Consider the following 21,863-nt stretch of genomic DNA (forward strand, 5'->3'; position numbering starts at 1 on the left):
ACAAGGGGCAGGGATGGGAGGGGGGGCAGGAGCAGTCAAAGGGGACCAGATACCAAACATCAGCACGATGGTCAGAGAGAAGGGAGGGGGGAGGAGAGGAGAACGTAGTGAAGGAAGAGAGAAAGGAAATCGGTTAATTGCAATCTTGTCACTGGCGGGCGGCGCGATTCACGGGCAACGGGTACCTGTCGGTCATTCTCCACATCGTATCCCAAGCTGATGAGACAGGCCTTGAACTCTTCGGGTCCCAGGGAGCCGCCGTGGTCCTACCACCAGGCCACGGGTAGGAAGGGGCGCAGGGGCACGGCACGGCCGTCGAGGAAAGGCGGGGGTGGCAGGGAGGCCCCCCGTGAAGGCGAGGAAGGTGGAGCAGAGGGGAAAAGACACGCGGTTAGTTCAAGGCTGGCTGATTTTGGGGGGGAGTGTATGTGTGAGATCCAAAGCAGCCTAGGATCTTAGCCCAGGCAGGAAGGGGGCTGTAGGATGTCTCCCCACAGCTGATGGAACAAGGAAAGGCCAACAAGGAATGGCCAAGTTACTCGTCATCCCTGCTTAAGCAGAGGGGAGACCGCCTCCTGCTGGCGGGAATCCACAAATCCACTGCATGGGCACTGTCTGCCGCCAGGGCAACCCAATCTGTGCCCCAAGGCTTGGGGTTGGGAAGCTGTATGGAGCTCACCCTGATCTCTTTTTAGGTGACGGGAGAAAGCAAGAGCGTGATGGGATGGCCCTAGCATGGCTTGACCCAAAAGGATCCTTGGTATGGAGACCAGGAGAGGGAAGGATAGTAGCGGGTGTCACGACCTGGGTGGGACCAGACTGAGACACACACACACACACCCGCATTTCATACCAGCAAGGTAGACGGAGGTTGCTACGGGGATCTGAAGACTTGGGTTACGGAAACCCCGATTATAATCCCCATCCAGAAGAATTGGAGGATCCCGAGACTGTGTCAGATGGGGCTTCCCCTTTTTTAAAGACGGTGCCCGAACTAAGATAATAACTAGCTGTATCTAGGAGTAAAAAACAAGCCAACGCCTCTTGGCAATATCCTTGATGTAGTCTAAATCAGGAGCCTCCAACCTTGGCCACTTTAAGACTTGTGGACTTCAACTCCCAGAGTTCCTCAGCCAGCAGAGCTCCGGGAGTTGAAATCTACAAGTCTTAAAGTGGCCAAGGAGGAACTTAGCCTTGACCAAAGTTCTGGGCCCTTAATATCAAAGCTGTTTAGCCTGAACCAAAGTTTTAGCCTATCTCACTTGGAGACCCCTGATGTAAATCATAGACTCACCGGGCTGGAAGGGACCTCGAAGGTCTTCTAGTCCAACCCCCTGCTCCAGGCAGGAGCCTTAGAATATAGAATAACAGAGTTGGAAGGGACCTTGAAGGTCTTCTAATCCAACCCTTGCTTAGGCAGGAAACCCTACACCACTCCATACCTTATACCATCCCAGTCCAATGGCTCCCCAATCTATTTTTGAAAGCCTCCAGTTAAGATGCCCACTAAAAGCACCACTGAGTTGGCGGTGCCCTCTTGTCTATCCCTGAATCAAGACATACACAAGAAATGTTGCCCAACTGCCCAGCTTCCCTTCGGAGAGCCAGAGACTTACAAAGGGACCGGGGCAGGGCGTGTAAATGGGCTACACCGGAGAGGTCCTCCCATGGGCTATCCCACTCCTCCTGCTCGGGTACCTTGTCAAAATGATTGAAGGAAGCCCGGAATTCTTGCATCTGCTCCTGGCTGATCCCTTTGGCGTCCCGGGTCAGGATTTGATTCTCCACCTCGTTGATGGTCCGGGCAATGGTGGTGAGGAGCTGCTCCCATCCAACCCGGATGTGCTGGACGTAAAAATGAAAGGAAGAAGAAGGGGGAGGGAGGGACAAAAACCGCCAGAATGAATTAATTGGTTTGTCCTCACGTGTCCTTCCCTCAAAAAGTTGCTCAACTGGGGCAGTCAGCATCCTGAAGTTCCTTCTGGCTGACTTCCTTTTAAGCCACTCTACAGTTTTCTCCTGGCTGTTTGTCTGAATGAAAGCTATTTTTAGCAACGCATCCACTTGCTTAACGGACGCACAAAGCAGCGAGAAGGAAAACAACACTCGAGCACGTTTCAAACAAGGATGTCAAAGTTGAATCTCCCCAGCCGGTGAGAACCCAAGTAGAAGGAGGCCTGCTGAGAGCATGTTCAGATGTGCACACACACACACACACACAATGTCCCCCTGGTGCGTATTCAGCTGTGTATTAAAATGACAGCCCGGCTCCGTGGTTAGCCTGGATGATGTACCGCAGGGGTGTCAAACTCAAGGCCAGGGGCCCCGTAGGGTTCTTAGATCTGGTCCATGGGGCCACCCTGGGGAACAGCAAAGGACTGGCCTCTGCCAGTGAGATCGGAGCTTAGGAGTACCCGGTGTGGCCATCCCGTACTCCGTTTGTGCTGGCAGAGTGCTGCAGGAGGCCATCGCAGCTGAAAATGGAGCTCAGGAACCCATTTTCGCTGGCAGAGTGCTCGGGCTGCTGCGGGTGTATCAGACACGAGTGATGTCGAGCTGGCCACGCCCCCCAAGTCAAACACAACCCTGATGCAGCCCTCAATGGAATCGAGTTCAACCCCCCTGATGTACAGATCAAAGCCGCTGTGAGGGCCTGGACGCTTATTGGAAGTTCCTCCCCTTGCCGACCTTCATCAAGACGACCCACCCACCTTCCCCATAGATCGACACCCCCCACCCCCTGGGCCCTGTCCTCACCTCCATGGTGTAGTTAGTGTGCTTGTTGTCGAAGATCAGGGCCTCCTGGATGAGCTGGTGCTGCTGTTCCAAGACGTCGATGTTGGGCTTGTACTCGACAATGTTCAGCTCGTATTGCTTGAGGTGGTTCAGCTGGTCTTCCAGGGTGCCATTCATCTCAATGGAGATGCGCCCAATCTCCTGGTCAAGGGAAGGCCAACGGGACTGGTTTGACACAGGCTTGGAAGGCCCACGCAAAGAGGAAGAGAGAGAGACCCACGGGCTCTGCAGCCTTAACCACCGGGGCCCTTTGTTGGGTTGGCAATCCGGCTCCCCTTGCCAGCAGAAGCTCGGACTCCGCGGGCAAAGCTCCTCACCTCCATCTTGGTCTGGATCCAGGGCCCCACGATGTTGGCCTGGCTGGCGAACTGTCGGCGCAAACGTTCATTGGACTGCTGTTTGCTCTGCTCATCCTGAAGGGCGCTGTCCCTCTTGGGTACCAATTGCTGGACCTGTCGGACCCAAAGGAAGAGAGCCGCGATGAGGACGCCGTTCCTGGGCTTCCCCCCCCCTCCCCAACAGAGGGAGACCTCGGGCTGCAGCCCCAGGCGGGAAGGCTCGGTCTTCAGCTCCGCCCACGGAGGGTGCTTCCCGGGAAGCGCAGGCCACACCCACCCTTTCCCACTTGGAGTTGATGATCTGAGGCGTGACCGAAGTGTAAGGATTGTTCCCGGAGAGTTTAATGTTGTTGTAGTCTGCGATCTTCTGCGCTTCGCTCTGGATGCCCAAGATGGCCTCTCGTTCTCGGTCGGCGTCGGGCAACGTGGATTTGAACTGGTCGTGGGCAGCAATCAAGCCCTGGAAAGGAACCACACTCCAAGTCGATGGGCGAGACCAGATCGTTTCGGCCCCAGCTCCGTGCCCAGAAAAGACACGGACAGGTGCGGGTGCCTCCTGGTTTATCCCTGCTGCCATCATGAAGTACTAATTTGTCTTGGTGGGAATCCAGATGTTTCCCAGAGCAAGTTGGGTTTCTTCCATTTGCAGCGGGACAGAGTGTGAGGGAGAAATTCCCACCCACCCCCTGAAGTTCTGGGAAGGGACGGAAGCCAGCTAGAAAAACTTCCATCTGGAGCTGGAGTTTGCACTTATAAATAGCTGAAGGTTCTCCTATTTATTTTTTTAAAATATTAAAAGTCTGGCACAATTCCAGAAGTGTCACCTCTTTGAAGCTTCTACTTAGCACTTTCTGGTTCTGTAATCTTTTTGCTTTTCAAGAAATATACTTGGGGCTTTAAAGATTTTATATCCAGTACATACCGTATTTTTCAGAGCATAAGACGCACCCCCCCACACACAAGAGGCTGAAAATTTGGGTGCGTCTTATACTCCAAATGTAGCTTTTTTGAAGCTGCTTTTCAGCCCTAATAGAGGCGCTAACGAGAGAAACATCTTCCATGCTTTGCCTGCTTTTCTCATTGCTTCTCTCTCTGAGGATCAGCTGTGCTTTAGAAGCTGGTTTTTATCCCCAACTAGGGGATATAAAGTGTGCGTGCATGGACTCAAAACCAGCATGCGCTGAAGCTGATCAGGCTAAGGACAATAGCCAGACCAATACCTGGTAGGCAGATTTTTTCCCCCCTATATTCCTTCCCAAAAACTAAGGTGCGTCTTATACTCCCAAAAATATGGTATATTTATTTATTTTTTTAAAAACCCACCTTTATCCAGTATATGTATTTATTTTTAAAAAGCAGCCTTTCTCCAGCGCCCTTGTAACGTAAGTGTGTAACGCACTCTAATTTTAACACATCATTTTTCACCTTTTGCGTGTTCTCCCTCAAAACCAGCCCCGTCGGGAGGCAAATTATAGCAGATTTCTTTTTAATTTTAAGAAAGTAGGCTGGGAATTCATTGCGTCGTGTCTGCCGTTCCACTTACTTGCTTCGGCATCGCAATCTTGCCAGCCTGACAATGGTTTGTGGTGGTGGGGAGATTGAAATGTAGGTGGTGGGATTGAAGCGGAGCTGGCTCTGATTGGGAGGAGCATCCATCAAGCACAAGGTCGGCAAAAGGAAGGCGGAGATGGAAAAGGCTCGAACACAGGACCCGTTTCCAAAACAACCTGAGAACTTTTAATTGGGCGTTGACTGATAACACGGGGGGGGGGGGGAATGGCCAGGGGAAAAGGGAAAGTTAACTGCATCCTTTTCCCGCCAAGCCAAATGGATTCTGCCTGATCTAATCTTAGTTACTTAGTTCTCAGTGAAGTCTTATAAATACTCTTGGAAAAAAGAAATGAGCCCGGAGTCTTTCTTTGTTAATTAAAACTAAGTGGGATGGATGACACAATTGGATCAGACAGCAGACGTGTTGGCTAATCTGCCTTAAGCACCGCTCGCTCATCTCTCTCAGCTGAAGCCCCAGGTAGATTACTTCCAGATCCTTGTACCATAGAGAGGGTAAGGAACAGCCTCGTACCTCTATCTCCTCTATGGTATGGACAATGAACATATCCTGGAGGTCCTCCATTGCACTTTCCATCCAGTTGTTGAAGGGCGCGGCTCGCTTGGCGTATTCCAGATGCAGCTGGTCGATGGTCTCCAACTGCTTCTCTGTTTTCTTAGGGAAGAGAAACGGGCAAAAGGAATTAGGTCTCCTGACACTGCGCTCGATCGACTGCCTCCTTCCGCGGCGGGGCAGACTTCTGCTCACCTCCAGCGCTTCCCTCCGTGTGTGGGTCAAGGACCCTAGGGAGTCCCACTGGTCACAGATCTTTTGGCACCGGGCGTTGACACTGGGGGAGTCGTAATAATCCAGCTCGCTGTGGGGCAGAGAGAAAAGGGAGGGCATTGGTGGGTGGGCAGGTAACCAGGGAAGAGTTCTCTTCTGGGGCCCTAATCGCCTCTCTACAAGGTCACCTGTTGCGGGCTGTCGGCCCCTCCACAGCTGGATCAGAGGAGGCGGCGGCATGAGAGTCAGATCTATCTATTCCATGTGTATATGTGTGTTATATATGTGTATGGGTAGGTATATGCTTTCTTTTGAGAGCAGGCATCAAATTTCATTTTTAATGTGGGTCTGTGTGCATACAGTAAAAAAATGACAATAAAGGTTATCTTATCCATGACATTCTTAACCACCACTTTAAAAGGTTCCTAAAATCCCCTAACCGGACCCATTTGACGACCGCGACGGCTCCATTACGGTCCTAAGTCGAGGACTACCTGGAAATAAAGGCACGTTAAAAGGTCTGGCTGTCTAAGGCTTTCTCTGAGGTTTGCAGTTCCCATGTTTGGCCACAGGAGGGCACACAAACACCGTCTGGGCCATTCTGAGTTCCTTCTTGAGCCCTTCGGGATGCAGTGCCAGCCTCTCAAACATGGCATGTCGCTTTAAGGACCCAAAAGGGGGGAAAGAGCCCAGCCCCTGGCCAAACCAAACAGCTGGGGAAGAATCTGGAGTGTGTGTGTGTGTGTGTGTGTGTTGTGTGTGACCTAGGGAACATGAGAAATTCAGGAAAAGGGGGGACCCCGGCTGCAAAGAAAGCCTCTGCCCCCAGAACAGCCACCAGCCTGCCTCCGTTCCCAAGAGTTTCTCCCATGCCAGATAAAGAATCGAGGATTTCCCCACCCAACCCCAGGCTTCGAAATGTTGGCAAGCAGCATCCTGGAATGAGTGTGCGTTAAGTGTGTTTGTGTAAAGAGGCAAAGGGGGCTGTGCATGAAGTCATGCTACAGGCCACACACATATCAGGGTTTCCAACTTCTCGGCCCCTCTCCGCCCCCCCGAAAATAAGGGGGAAAAAAACCCCTCCCCATTCAGGGCAGGCTCAGCCTGTGGCTTGTGTGTATGTATACTTATGGCGTGTGAGTTTATCCGAGGTGGGGAGGGGGGACAGGAGGAGTGTGGGGGGGGTGGAGGAGTTTGCTCTAAACTCTTACAAGGACCGCATCCTGGTAACACACCAAGGGAGGAGGGCTGGAGAACAATGGGGGTACTGTGTAATATGGGGAGGGGGGAGGGGGTGTGGAGAAAAACACCCTTTGAGGAACTTATATCCCCCCCCCCCGAAAAAAGAGAGGTGATCCTAGCTGACTTCAGACGGGAGTCAAGGAGGCTGTTTGAAAAAGGATCTTAAAAGACAGATTGGGGTGTGTGTGGGGGAATTGGAGGAGAGCTGCTATTTTGAACTTGCCAAAAATACCTTACAACGTCTCTTTGTGTCTTGCTGCAAGACGGTCCAAACAACACACACACACACACACACACACACACACACACACACACACACAGATGCCTTGGCAGGGAAGCCATTTAAAAGCCTCGGAGGTTGCCAAGGCTGGTTTCTGGTTTTTTAACAGGATGCAGGGGAATTTTACAGCTTCAAGGGCTCCAGAGCAAGGAATTTTTACAGCCCGATTTAGGGACCTGGATCAGGAGGAATCAGAAGGAGCTGGGACAGAAGAAGGAGGAGGAGGAGGAGGAGGAGGAGGAGGAGGAGGAGGAGGAGGAGGAGGAGGAGGAGGAGGAGGAGGAGGAGGAGGAGGAGGAGGAGGAGGAGGAGGAGGAAGAAGAAGAGACGACTGTGGTGCTCTGGGCTGGATTGTTTTCTTGCAGACATTTCATTACCAAACTAAGGTAACATCTTCAGTGCTAGGAGGTAGGGAGATTTCGGAGGAGGACAACACGCCCCCCAAGCTGGTGCTCAGATTTGCTCTAACAACTCTTGTAGTATTACTTCAGAGGCTTTCTCCCCATGATGTAGAGCTGCGTGTGGAAGGCCGGGCATCCTGCTCATAGTGGCAATTTGAAATGGGCGGGTTTTAACGGCAGGGGAATAATTGACACTATTAGCGGGATTGGGGTCAATCCTTTGAGAAGTCCATCTGTTGAGAAAGGTGATAGGGAGGAGGAGGAGGAGGAGGAAGAGGAGGGGTGGGATGAGGAAGCATTGCCCTTTTATGCTGGCTCGGGAATTCTGGGAGGTGAAGTCCACAAGGCATCAAAGGGCCACGACCTAGGGAGTCACTCAAGAGTCAATCTGGACTTGAGGGTACATAATCCATCCATTTGGCACCACGTCTCGGCAGTCCTCCAATTATGATCGATGGCTTAGAGTTACAACAGCCCCTTCCCCTGCCGCCCTCAAAAGATACTTGGGACCCAGTTTTCAAACTTCCAATGCCTCCCCCGCACCCAAAGGTCACGTAGCCACATGAGCGCAATTTACTATATATTTTTTTGCAAAAAAAAAACGCCAAAATGCCATTTATTTCTGGTGTTTGGCAAAAACTCCACCTAGCGAATAATAGGTTAGGAGTTTTATTCTCAGCCCTTGCCAGAAAAGTCCTTTTTTTCTCTGTTTAACACCCAGAATCTCAAAGCAAAGGATAACAGTTTGGGGCAGTGGTTGAGGCACCCGGCTTGACGGCAGGAAATCATGGCATTTTAATCCTGCCCAAGGAACAAGGTAGGTGACCCCAGGGCAGGAGTCGGCAACCTTAAACACTCAAAGAGCCTAACCGGAAGTGCCCCCCCCCCCCCCCCCGTCCAATTCTGGAGCCAACCAGAAGTCTGGTTCCCCCACCATAGAGTCTCCTCCTAGGGTGGCATCCTTTTTTCCTCTGCTGACCGGACGTCCGGTTCCCCCACCATAGAGTCTCCTCCTAGCGCGGCATCCGTTTCCCTCTTCCTGTCCTAACTGAAAATCCTATCGAGAGAGCGGGGGGGGGGGGGGGGGCATTGCGTACTTGAGCTCCTGCGCGATGGCCGCGATCTGCTCCACGCGGTCTTGGTGAGCCGCCAGGTCGCTCTCAAACGCTTCGTGCTTCCTGATCAGGGCCTTGATGTCGGACAGGGTGGCCGTCTCGTAGTCCTTCTGCTTCAGCATGGCCTCCTTCCCTGGGGAGCCCAAAAACGGAGGAGGGTCAGGGAGAGCAGCAGGGATGAGTGGCCATCATTTCAGGCAAGAACGCTAGTAACCAGGTAAACGGGGGAGCAGAGGCCAAATTTGAGCTTTTCACCTTTTCAACCGGGGCAGCCGATGCGGGCTGTCCCGGCACAGCCTCAGGCGACCTCGGGGTGCACATTCCCAGGTCTCCCAAGGCACGTGGCCCTGGCTTTACCGCCGGTGAATTCAGGGAGTCCTGTGGCTTCCAACCCCAATTGGAACCAGAACTTTCATCGCTAAGCAATACGGTCGTTAAACGAGCCGCGCCTGATTTTGGGACCATTTTTCGTGTTGCGGTCATTAAGCAAATCCAGCTTCCCCCATGTACCTGGTTTGTTGGAAACTCTCCAGAAAGATGTCAAATGACTTCTGACAAGCAGAGTCAATGGGGAAGCCATATTCACTGAATAACGGGGTTACTCAGTTAATAACTGCAGTGTTTCATTTTTTATTTATTTTATTTATTTCTTGGATTTCTAAACCGCCCCCTCTCCCAGAAAGGGACTCGGGGCGGTGTACAGTCAAATGCAGATAAAAATACAATAGTAATATAAAACAATTAAATACATTTGGATGGAGGAGATAAGGCTGTGCAAGAAATAAATAGACTATAAAAAACCCTAAAAACATCCCAATTAAAACCCAAACCCAATTAAGATATATCCCGGGAGGTGAACTAAGAGAGTGCCAGGCCAGCTGATTGAAATAGGTGAGTCTTTAATTTCTGACGGAAGGAACGGAGGTCGGTGGTAGTTCGAATGTCTGGGGGGAGGTCATTCCAGAGGGTTGGGCCCATCACAGAGAAGGATCTACTCCTAGGTGTCGCCCGCTGGCATTGCCTAGCGGACGGCACCAGGAGGAGTCCCTCTCTGTGTGAGCGGATAGGTCGCAGGGACGTGTGTGGAAGGATGCGATCCTGCAGATAACTAGGTCCTATGCCATGGAGCGCTTTAAAGATGGTGATCAGTACCTTGAAACGCACCCGAAAGGCCACAGGTAGCCAGTGCAGCTCGCGCAGGAGAGGTGTTACGTGGGAGTAACGTGTACTTCCCATAATAACCCGCGCAGCTGCATTCTGAACTAGCTGCAGTCTCCGGACGCGTCCCAAGGGAAGCCCCATGTAGAGGGCATTGCAGTAGTCCAGGCAAGACGTCACCAGCGCATGAGTGACCGTGCGCAGGGCACTCCGGTCCAGTAGGGGGCGCAATTGGCGCACCAGGCGAACCTGGTGGAACGCCCCCCTTGCCACGGCTGCCACATGGTCCTCCATTGACAGCCGGGCATCAAGGAGGATGCCCAAATTGCGTGCCCGCTCCACAGGGGACAGTTGTTCGCCCCCTATGGCCAGCGATGGCGTCAGCTGGCTGAACCGAGGTGCCGGTACCCACAGCCACTCAGTCTTGGAGGGGTTGAGTTTGAGTCTGTTGTCCCCCATCCAGACCCCGACGGCTTCCAAACACCGGGACATCACTTCGACAGCCTCGTTGGGGTGGTTTGGGGTTGAAATGTACAGCTGAGTTTCATCAGCGTCCCCCCCCCTTGGGGTCCCCCCCATTTAACAGATGTGGCAAGAAAGGTCATAAAATGGGACAAAGCTCACCTAACAAATGTCTTGCTTAGCAAGACAAACTTTTTTTTTCTTTTCTTCTTTTCTATTCCATTCCATTTCCCACTTCATCTCTTCTGTTCTGTTCTATTCTATATTCATTCTATGTTATATTCTATATTCTACTGTCTTTCTATTCTATACTTAACTATATTCTTTCTATTCCATTTTATATTCTATACTCTATTTTTTCTATATTCTTTCTATTCTATTCTACATTTACATTCATTGTAGTCTATATTCTATTTTATTCCATATTCTTTCTTTCTGTTCTATATATTCTATTCTGTTCTATATTCATTCTATTTTATATTCTATATTCTATTCTATAGTCTTTCTATTCTATACTGTACTATATTCTTTCTATTCCATTTTATATTCTATATTCTATTTTATTCTATATTCTTTCTATTCTATTCTATATTCTATTTTATTCTATATTCTTTCTATTCTATTCTATATTCATTCTATTCTATATTCATTCTATTCTATATTCATTCTATATCCTATATCCTATTCTATTTTCTATCCTATTCTGTTCTGCTTTATTCCCTCGTCTCCCCTGTTGATTGAGGTTCTCTTGCTGCTGACATCACTCCCCTCTGCCCCCCCATCCCCACCTTGTCGCCTAACTCCAGCCGAGGGCCAAGCCCCCTTTTTACAAGCCCACCTCCACATTGCTGGGGTTTCTCCAGTAATTGAAAAACTATTTGGGTCGGGGAGCTGCGGGATGCTTGAAAATGCGCCTCTCTTTCCAATCAGCTGTTCTCCAGGACACGCTAACTCAGCTTGGAAAATCCGGCCTTGGCCGCCAGCCAGGAGAGATCCAGACAAGCTAAAAGACCCCGCGGTGCTGGGGGGGGGAGATGGGGAGACGGCAGCCTTCGTCTGGCTGTGTGCAACGTTAGATAAGAGATTCCCTCCATGTTGCCATGAATATTGGGGATCCCACATAGCAGGAAAGTCCTTTCTTAGGTACCGTGTCAAACTGTGATGATATTGTACCCCAAGGGGGGGGGGATTGTGGTTTCTGGAATTGTGGCACGAGTTAGTAAGGAAACCCCAGAGACCCCTCTACAGACTAGGCCCGGACACATGATGGGAGCTTGGAGCCTTTAAAGCAGGGGTGTCCAAACTTGGCAACTTTAAGACTTGTGGATTTCAACTCCCAGAATTCCCCAGCCAGCAGAGCTGGCTGGGGAATTCTGGGAGTTGAAGTCCACAAGTCTTAAAGTTGCCAAGTTTGGACACCCCTGCTTTAAACCTTTGGGGCCTTTAAACATTAAACCCATGTTTCTCAACCTTGTCAAGTTTAAGCTTTGCTGGCTGGGGGATTCTGGGAGTGAAAAAGATCCACCCATCTTAAAAGTTGCCACGGTTGAGACACATTGCTTTAAAAGAGAGAGCACGAATCTGTGCCGTCTGAAACAGGTTTTTTCCCTCGGCAGAAGCACACAAAGGAAACCAGAAATAAGCATGAACCCCAGCGGTGGTGCAATCCAGGATGCCATTAAAAGCAGAGCTGAGGCCCTGCCCAGGATCGCCTGACCACTGTCATCCGCAGTCCAGGCAGGATCTGAAAACTTGGCACTTCCAGCATCAAAAGGAGACACACACACACACACCCCACCATCCTCCCACTCCCCCCAGAACCCCCTCCAGGACACCCTCTAACTTCCATGACAACCGCCTAGCCCTCGTTTGATGGATGAAGCCACAGCGGGTACCTCCCCCATTCTCTTGTTGGAGGAGGAAAAAAAGAGTTGGGTCTCTAAGACAGCAGCCCAACAGGAAGCTGCAAGGAAGCTGATAACCTTTACTCCACCCTGGGCTGTGCTAAGAATAGGGCTGGCGACAAAGGAAGGTAAACAACACAAAAATGTTGTGGGCCACTAACACCACCGCTACCTTCAGAGGGAGGCTGGGAGGCTTCTCATGGACAGACAATCCAAGAAGTGTCTTAAACTTCTGGAGAACTTCCTCATCAGATTTGTGGAAGACAGAGAAAAGTTCTCCTTTTTTCCCCAGGGGACTCTACTGGTCAGAGGAAGTCCGCCCAAGGAAGAGGTAGATAAACAGGCATGGGAATCTTTCATGTGGATAGGATGGGAGTGTGGGTCAGAGCTAGCAGCAGATTCGGACAGTGAGGAGGTTGGGGAGGGCCATGGGCCGGTCCTGGAGTCTGGGGAAGGCTCCAATGAGGGCTCTGCGTTGGAGGCAGAGAGGAGGCCACGGCCGTCTGACAGTTATCAGCTGCCTTCGGAGTCGGACATCAGGGGGGCAGAAGAACAGCTGGAGCCTGTTCCCAGTGTGTGCATGCACAGAGTGGCCAGATGAAGGGAACAGCTAAAGAACAGGGGTCGACTTGGGAGTAAGGCCACAGGTAGAGGATGAAGGGCCCCTCCCAGAGGAAATAAAAGGGGAGCAAAAGGGGAGTGGAGTTTGCAGGAGACCATTAGTTCATTCCTGCATTCTTGCCAAGTATTGCGGCCCCTGAAAGATCTCAGCCTGGCCACTCTCCAAGCCTGAACAAGGTCGGGAATTGTGAGCTATCTGGACAGACTGTGGGAGAGGAAAGACATTGCTGGAGAGGAATTCACTGTCAATTAAATAAAAGGGGTTTATCGGATGAGGACTCGGCTTCGTGCTGCTGGGAAAGCCTAGGTCAGAACGAAATCCCTCGGCTTAGAAGCCCACACCAGCTCCAGCGAAGGCCTCATGAGCCACCGTGGCGCAGTGGTCAGAGTGCAGTACTGCAGATTATCTCTGCTGACTGCCGGCTGCCTGCAATTTGGCAGTTCAAATCTCACCAGGCTCAAAGTTGACTCCGCCTTCTTCCATCCTTCTGAGCTGGGTCAAATGAGGAGCCAGACTGTTGGGGGCAAGAGGCTGACCCTGTAAACCGCTTAGAGTGGGCTGTAACGCCCTGCAAAGCAGTATATAAGTCTAAGGGCTACTGCTATTGCTAACACAAGCAAAGCAGCAAAATCTTTGGGTCTGAACACCTGGTTAGGGGAGATATGTTCAGGGCCAAACCCCAGCCAGAGTTAAGGTCTACTAAATGGGCCTCTTTAAGATGCATGGACTTCAACTTTAAGATGTGTGGACTTCAACTCCCAGAATTCAGCCCAGTTGGGGAAGAAGCCCAGAGCCAATCACGGCACCGTTCTGCTCGGAGTGACAGGCCAGCGCAGATGTTAGAGCTGGGGGGGGGGTGGGGTGGAGAGGAACCAGCTGTCGTCTCATTAGCTTGACTCTCTGCAAAGCAAGCGTTATGGGTCCACCTGCTACACCCACTAAATTTCACCCTTAGACAGGGTAAATAAACAAGGCCTCCCTCGCCACACGCTTCTGAGTACCACATTTTTGGGAAGGGAGGGAGAAACGATGGAATTCGGGTTTTTTACAGAACATTTTTTTTTTTTTTAAAAATACAAGCTATGCAGCTGGTATTTTGGCAGGTTCGATGCTGGTCCCATGAGCTACGATGGTCAAAGACAGAGAGGTCTTGCCGACTTTTAAGACTTGTGGACTTCAACTCCCAGAATTCCTCAGGCAACCTTGGCAACTTTAAGACTTGTGGACTTCAACTCCCAGAATTCCTCAGGCAACCTTGGCAACTTTAAGACTTGTGGACTTCAACTCCCAGAATTCCTCAGGCAACCTTGGCAACTTTAAGACTTGTGGACTTCAACTCCCAGAATTCCTCAGGCAACCTTGGCAACTTTAAGACTTGTGGACTTCAACTCCCAGAATTCCTCAGGCAACCTTGGCAACTTTAAGACTTGTGGACTTCAACTCCCAGAATTCCTCAGCCAGCAAAGCTGGCTGAGGAATTCTGGGAATTGAAGTCCACAAGTCTTAAAGGTTGCCAAGGTTGGAGACCCCTGGTCAAAGAGACACTGGAAAGAAGACACACCGCTGTTTTCAGAGGTGGGCTGCTGCTGGTTCGGCTCGGATCAGTGGCGGCGGGAGGCTCCGCCCATCCGCCCAGACACTTCTGCGCAAGCCCAAACCGGTAGTAAAAAAATTGGCAACCGACCTTTGCAGAAGCCGCCTCTTGGGTGGGAGAGAAATGTGCATCTCTGATCCCAGCCGATACCAACACAGCCACAAGACAATCTGAACCCTCCAGATTCACTTAATGAGGTGATTCATTTAACAGCCGCAGTGGTTCGGTTAACACGCGTGGCCCAAAAGGGCCATTAAAAAAAAAAATCACCCGCGACTCACTTAGCAACCTTGCCTAGTCATGGAAATTCTGCTTCCAATTGCGGTCGTAAACCGAGGACCCCCTGCAAACACGAGGCCATTGGGCCAGCCCATATCTCCCTCTCCAAGGCTCTTCCTTACCTTCGGTCCAGGTTTCGTGGATGGACGCCTTCTGCCGGAACTTCAGAGCCAAATGATCCAGTCTTTCCAGCCTCCGGATTTCGTTCAGCTGCCACTCTTCGAAGCCTTTCTCCGCCTGCTCCAAGCGCTGCCAGCCGTTGTTGATATCCTGGGGGGGGGGGGGGGGTTCACGGGAATTGTAAGGTGGGGCTAGTAAAGAAAAACACGATCCGCCCCAAAGGTCTCTACAGCAAGATGGTTTAACGTGGATCCCCATTTTAAGGATTCAATCGGGTGGCCGGCCCTGCTTGCTTGAAGAGGTCACACGTAAGGTCTGTTATTAATGGGGGGGGGGGGAATCTTTTATAAATCTGAATTTGGGGGATTATCTTTTACTAGCTGGATACCCGTGCTCCGCTACGAAACTTTATGATCGGGCTTGATAAATTGACACTTACAGCTTAAAGCCTCTCCTCTCCCCTTCTCTCCCTCAGGCAGGCCCCACAGAATCCTTCCCTCCCCTATCCCTTTCTCTCCCATAGGCCGGCCCCACAGAAGCCTCTATCTTACTGCCTTCTCTCCCTCAGGGTGGTCCCATTGATCCTCTCCAAACTCCCAGCCCGCAGGCCGGATGAATCACGCGCTGGCCATGCCCAAATGGCAGTTGGAACAGAGTTCTTTTCGGGTGGGGAGGGGGAGTAGAACGTCTAACTCCTTAGCATCAGAGCGTGTTAATAATAATATAAGAAATACTAATGATCTGGTGGTCATTTCAAAAAATCCTTTCTTAGCGAGCACCTAGGAGCCAAAAAGAACCTACGTGCCTAATTTCAAATTCGTAGGCTTTACAGTTCTGGAGATTTCATGATGTTTTGTGAGTGGCATTTCGCTTTTATAGAGAGAGAGTTAAATCAGTGTTTATCAACTTTGGCCACTGGGTGGACTTCAATTTTCAGAATTCCCCAGCCAGCATGACTGGCTGGGGAATTCTGGGAGTTGAAGTCCACACACCTTAAAGCAACCAAGGTTGAGAAACTGACCTAGAGAATCCTGGACTTACAACAGTTCATTTAGTGACCGTTGGAGGTTACAACGGCACTGAAAAAAAAGTGACTTCCAGTTTTCACACTTACGACCACTTCAGCATCCCCATGATCAAGGGACCAACATTCAACCGCTTGGCAACTGACTCATATTTATGACAGTTGCAGTCTCCCGTGTGTGTGTGTGTGTGTGTGTGTGTGTGTGTGTTGCGATTCCCCTCTTACAACCTTCGGATGAGCAAAGTCAACTGGGAAGCCAGATTCACTTAGCAACCTCATCACTAATTTAAAGACCTCAGCGATTCACTTAGCAACGGTGGCGGGGACAGTTGCAAAATGGGGCAAAATTTGCTGATCATCTGTCTCGCTCAGCCACAGAAGTCTGGGCTTCGTCATTGTGGTCGTAAGTCGAGGACCTACCCACGTTGTTAAACTACGCAAACCCGGAAGCGAAGGAGGGCGGAGTCGGGAGACGGCCGTACTACTCACCGATACCATCCTTCCTTCGGAGGGCATGAAGGCCGGCCGGTTGCTAAGTCGCAGTTTGGTCTGTAAGGTGTTGAAGTTGATCTCCAACTGGCACTTCTCCTGCACTTTGGGGGGTTTGTGGACCCGTCGGTAGTCCCGGAAGTCCTCCAGCTTCTGCTGCATCTCTTGCATGGTCTTCTGAGGCACCCGGTTCTCCAGCCAAGGGATGGTGCGCTGAATCCATTCCAGAAGCTGCGGGAAGATGCTCAAACAATAAGGTACCGTAGCTTTAACAACCACAAGTACAACAAGACAGGTCATCCAGGTCAGGGGTCTCCAACCGTGGCAACTTTAAGCCTGGTGGACTTCAACTCCCAGAATCCCCCAGCCAGCACAGCTGGCTGGGGAATTCTGGGAGTTGAAGTCCACAGGACTTATTGTCCAGGATGAAATGAAAGCAGGATTTCTAGCCAATATAAATCGCACAGCACAGCTGATAGTTGCACAACTGATCATCAGAACCTTTTTCTTACCTTTTTAAGTTGCGATGATCAGCTGTGACAATCAGCTGTGCCGCACCATTGTTGGGACTTTTTTAAAAAGTAAAGTATTGTTTTACTACCGGTTCGGGCGAACCGACCCGAACCGGTTGCATTTCACCCCTGCTCTGCAGCCTTTGCGAGCACCTGGGCTTGCTAGCCAGCTCAACCCACGGGAGAGCAATGCAACGCTGCCTTTGGGGAACACTCTTAATGGCGTCTACTGTATTTTTCGGACTATAAGACGCACTGGTGTATAAGGTGCATCAAGATTTCGAAGAGGTAAGTAAGAAAAAAAAATTGTTTTCTCTTCCCCAGCCCCCTGGGACCACTCTGCAGACTTTAGCAGGACCGGGGGAAGGCAAATCGTCCCCGTTTCCTTTCCCCCAGCCCTGCTGAATCCTTCAGAGTGCTTCTGGCCCATTTTTTGTCCGTTTTTCACAAAAATGGGATGCGGGAGTGGGGTTTCGGGAGGCCAAAAAGGGCTGTATTCGGTGTATAAGATGCACCAACATTTCCACACTCTTTTAAGGGAGGGAAAAGGTGCGTCTTATACTCCGAAAAATACGGTAAGCTCAGACTGAGAAGTGATCAAACCACCCGGTCGCTACCCCCACCCCTGATTTCTCAATGGTCTCCATTATATCCGGCGCCTGTTGACAGGTGGATTCCCAAAACTCTTGGCTTGTCACGGCCTTTGACGAGAGGCTGTGTGTGTGTGTGTGTGTGTGTGTGTGTGTGTGTGTGTGACCAGGTTCAGCTCCTGCCTGTTGAAAACAGGGAAGGCTCCTCAAGACTCACGTCAGAAGCCAGCTTCTCGTAATCTTCCATCAGGTGCTCATTCTCTTGGTTGACGGCCAACACTTTGCAAATCCTGTTTGCAGCTGTCTCGGCCTACAAGCAGAACAAGAGGGGGAAATTGGTGACTCGGCGGAAAAAAAAGTCCCGGAGACTCTAGACCTTCCAAGGAAAGGCACAGCATGAGATCAAAGCAATAATTGAACCCTCATAGAAAGCATCCGACAGGCAGAGAAAGAGAGGAGGCGAAGCCATTAAATTTCAACCCAGGAGGATGGCATTATCCGGAGTCAACTTTCAGATCTTGAAGATCTGTGGACTTCAACCACGGTTGGACTCTTCAACCAGGGTTGGGTTCTCAAGCCATGGTTGAGTTCTCCAGCTGGCTAGGGAACACTGGGAGTTGAAGCCCACCCCATTTTTATCTTCCAGTGGCTGAGAACTTGAGAAACACCAATCTGAAAGCTCAAGAGTATGGCCAGAAACCACTAACGTAATCAAGAGACAAGTGTCATGCCAAATGTAACGGGGGATCACTTGATCGGACCAAACTTGGTTTGAGCTGCTGGATAAGGGAACCAGGTGAGAAGGCTCATCTCTTTCATCTGGCAGGATCGTGGCTTATACCAAAGTATTTCGAAAGCTCATATATACCTCCTGTTTCGGTCTGCAGCGACTGACCGCTTGAATTTAAAATTCCTGATGCACCAGGCCCATGACACTGATCGTTACAAAGCTAGCGTCTTCAAACCAGGGTTTCGGATCCTGATTTAACCCCAATACCTGTTACCATTTTTTCTAACGTTGTTGTTAAGGGCAAACAATTAGTTTGCATGAAGATTTAAGGACTCGTGCAACCCCTCCAGTTATCCGAGCTCTTCATAAGCCAAGATTTGAACGTTACAAGAAAACGGCTGTATTTTTATCTAGGATTCAGAAAGCATTGCTAAAACAGTTCAGCTCTAACTCTGGCATTTATTCTACCATTAACCCCCTCAAAGTCTTTTTTAAAAAAAAAATCTTTTTTTGATCCTTTGCAAGCCGCACACTGTTCTCAGTGGCACGTTTTTGGTATCTCCCCTTCCCTAAGTCAATCCTATTTCAACGAGATCGTACTCCAATCATAGAATTCCAGGGCTGGAAGGGACCTTGGAGGTCTTCTAGTCCAACCCCAGCCCAAGGTAGGAATCCTGATACCCTCCAGCAATTGAGGTCGATTGTTATTCTTCACTCTTGGGGTCCCCGTAACTATAACCTTCCCAGTTTCGTACTGACAGCCGCATTCCAAGCTGGCATAAATCCAAAAACACAAAGACAAAGGAGAAATGAAAGCAATGACGGGACCTTTTGTCAAAAACAATAGGATGTAAAAAGGGTGTGTGTGTGTGTGTTTTAAAGGGAGCAGGAGCAGAGCAGGTAAAAGGCTTGCTAAAAAAAAGAGGGAGGCCATGAGGTGGGGGTCCAGCCGTAAACGGCCACACCTGGCTTGCCCAAAAGCAAAAGCAAAAAAAAAAAGGGGGGGGAGGGGGAGGGACAAATTACACAGAAGCCATGAAATGGGAAAAGTCAAGTAATCAAGTACCTTGCTAGGAGCAGAGAGAGTCCAAGGGAAGGAGATGGAAGCCACACATCAACAGAAAGGGTGAAGAAGAGGGTCTGGAGAAGGGGAAGGGAAAAGGGAGAGAGAGCCATGGAAGAAATGAGTCGCCAACAAAATAGGATATTCAAAAGAAAGAAAGAAAGAAAGAAAGAAAGAAAGAAAGAAAGAAAGAAAGAAAGAGAGAGAGAGAGAGAGAGAGAGAGAGATTGATTTTATTTCCACTTTAAAAAAAAGCTACAGGTTCCCCCCCCCTCCCCGCAGTGGGAATAGACCAGGGGTCAGCAAACTGTGGCTCTGGAGCCACATGTGGCTCTTTCCTCCCTCTGCTGTGGCTCTGTCACCGGTCGGTGCCACAATTTTGAGAGGAGAGAAGCGCAGAGCGCCAGGAGAAGACTCTATGACAAGGGGAGGGTTTTCCAGTCGTCTCCGCAATTGATAGGGCTTTCGGTTATGACAGGTAGAGGAAAAAGGACGCCGCTCTAGGAGGAGACTCTATGGTGGGGGAACGGAACTTCCCGGTCAGCTCCGGAATTGAACAGGGGGCTTCCGGTTAGGACCTTTGTGGCTCCTGGTGTTTTCTTCTCTGTGGGAAACGGGTCCAAATGGCTCTTTGAGTGTTTACGTTTGCCGACCCCTGGAATAGACCAACCGACTTAGACGACGTCTCCCATGCTTGCTTTACACCAGCCTATGGGGAGCTGTCTGTCCACCCAATGCAAAGAGGAAAGATCGGGCCAGCGTAGCTTCCGCCCAGTCTACCCAATGCGGAAAGATGCCAGCAGTTTGGGGAGTGACGTCAAGATGGCCACGCCCACTCAGTTGGCCACGGCCAGCTGTTCGCCCCCCCCCCCACTCCAAGGTCAACCACAGTCCTGATAAGGCCCTCAATGACATCAGGTTCGACACCCCTGATCTAGGATCTACTCTAATCAACTCCAACAATCCTGATTCAACCTGTGTCCATCCCTGTTGCAAAGCGATCTCCCTTCACCGTGTGCCCCTCAGCCTGCTGGTTGAGATTCAGCATATCGGAAGGGTTCCAGGATGGGAAAATGGGCTGTGGGACACAACCCTTATACCCAAGGAAGCTGGGGTGGTGCTTTGAACCCAGTGTTTGATTGACAAAGTCCAGAAAGATCTTTTTTTCTTAATGAAAAGGAGATCGGAGGCAGACCCCACGCCCTTCTAGCACTGATGATGTTATCTAGTTGGGTAGTGAAACGTCTGCAGGAAAACCAGCAAACTCAGAGAATACTAAAGACCTCACAGTCCTCCTCCTCCTCCTCCTCCCTTTTCTTCTCCTCCTCCTCTTCCTCCTCGTCCTCTCTTCACCCTTCTCCTCCTCTCCCAACAAACCCCACAACTTTCTAGCACTGATGACGTTCCCTAGTTGGGTCATGAAACGTCTGCACGAACACCAGCAAGCTCAGAGAGCACCAAGGACCCCACGGTTCAACCCTGAGCTACGACTATTCTCTTTGAGAAAGTCAGAAGCAGCTGAAGCAGCCCACTGGGACCCCAAATGACTCCATGCGCCCTGCTAGGCCAAATGGAGGCACATGGCAAGGTCTACCACAGATGCGGTTCATCAGATCCAGGCGATAAAGCAGACAGGCCAGCTGAGCTCCCACCCCCACTCCAAAGCTCAGATACAAAGGGTGATAAAAAAAAGGAGAGAGAGAGAGAGAGAGAGGGAGAGAGAGAGAGAGAGAAACAAAAGAATCACACAGCCCACCACCCCAAACGTAGAGGGGAACATCTGCTTGCAAACCCCTCTTGGGTGCAATCAAGTTTGGGCATAGCTTGAGGGGAGGGCTCCTTCCGGCTGGGACCAGGCAGAGGTGAGGAACTCCGAGATCAACATTTTCTGCGATACAATGGGGATATTTTCTTGTGGACCCTCAGGAATTCTGGTCCGTTCAAAGGACCAACCCTCAACCCCTGGAGCCTCTGAGAGAGGTGCCGGAGAAGGTGCACCTTTGCTTTCCAGGCTAAGGGCTCAAGGAAGATGCCAAGGCAGGCCAGGGAAACTTAACAAGGTGAGCGCTGCGGAAATCAGTCCTGTTCCTTTAAGAGACAGGATAGGGAATTCTGGGAATTGAAGTCCACGGCTTACTAATAAGCTCGGGGAAATGGAAGTTCACCCAGCTTAAAAAAAAGTCGCTGAGGTTTAAGAATCAACTGCTCTGGATCACGCCTCCTCATGCAATCCCATCACTAGCCCCATCGCCTAAAATCTTGGAACATACTTTACCCATCCGGCAGAATTCCTTCATTTTTATAGCTTTGGGGCTTTATTGGGATTTTTTAAAATAACTAGCGAAAAGTTATAGATCTCTATTACGAGCCTGATCCACCCACTCTGAGCCAAGCTAACCAGGAGGAACATAAACCCGACATAATATAAACATACGGAGCCATCCAAGAGGAAGGAAGAGGGGAAGGGACGTGGGGCACGGCAGAGGGGAGGACCAGAAAAAGGGACAGTTAGTTGCAGCACACAAAGGAAAGGGAATAAAACGAAGGAGGGAGCTTTAGGCAAGGCCCAGCAGGCTTCTAATTTCCCTTTCCAGGCTCCAAGGAAGGAGGAGAAGGGCCATTTAACATCTGCCAGGGAGGAAAAGGGACAGGCTTGTATACTGTAAGTTCAGCATGCAAAAGACAAAATTAGTAAGAAAGCAATTAAGCCGGGGGAGGGGGGAAGAGAAAGAAAGGAAGGAAGGAAGGAAGGAAGAGAAAGAGAGAAGGAACGAGAGAAAGAAAGAGGGATAGAAGAGAGAAGGAAGGA

At 50.5% G+C, this 21,863-nt stretch overlaps 1 protein-coding gene across 1 annotated transcript in view; it reads right to left on the minus strand.

Moving 5' to 3' along the window:
- Positions 1-71: 71 nt before the first annotated feature.
- ACTN4 (actinin alpha 4) overlaps positions 72-21,863 on the minus strand; it is a gene marked incomplete at its 3' end in the record, with an annotated part of 84,154 nt that continues 62,362 nt past the window's right edge. Inside the window, exons 9-19 of the mRNA XM_081961650.1 lie at positions 17,479-17,571; positions 16,160-16,390; positions 14,649-14,796; positions 8,490-8,640; positions 5,452-5,560; positions 5,218-5,358; positions 3,412-3,594; positions 3,114-3,248; positions 2,758-2,937; positions 1,699-1,845; positions 72-266 (exon numbers count right to left, since the gene is read on the minus strand). Coding sequence (XP_081817776.1) covers positions 72-266; positions 1,699-1,845; positions 2,758-2,937; positions 3,114-3,248; positions 3,412-3,594; positions 5,218-5,358; positions 5,452-5,560; positions 8,490-8,640; positions 14,649-14,796; positions 16,160-16,390; positions 17,479-17,571 — 1,713 coding nt within the window. The remainder of the gene's footprint in view (positions 267-1,698; positions 1,846-2,757; positions 2,938-3,113; positions 3,249-3,411; positions 3,595-5,217; positions 5,359-5,451; positions 5,561-8,489; positions 8,641-14,648; positions 14,797-16,159; positions 16,391-17,478; positions 17,572-21,863) is intronic.

The sequence above is a fragment of the Natrix helvetica genome (assembly GCF_964273705.1).
Source record: "Natrix helvetica genome assembly, chromosome: 9".
In the NCBI taxonomy this organism is placed as follows: Eukaryota; Metazoa; Chordata; class Lepidosauria; order Squamata; family Natricidae; genus Natrix; species Natrix helvetica.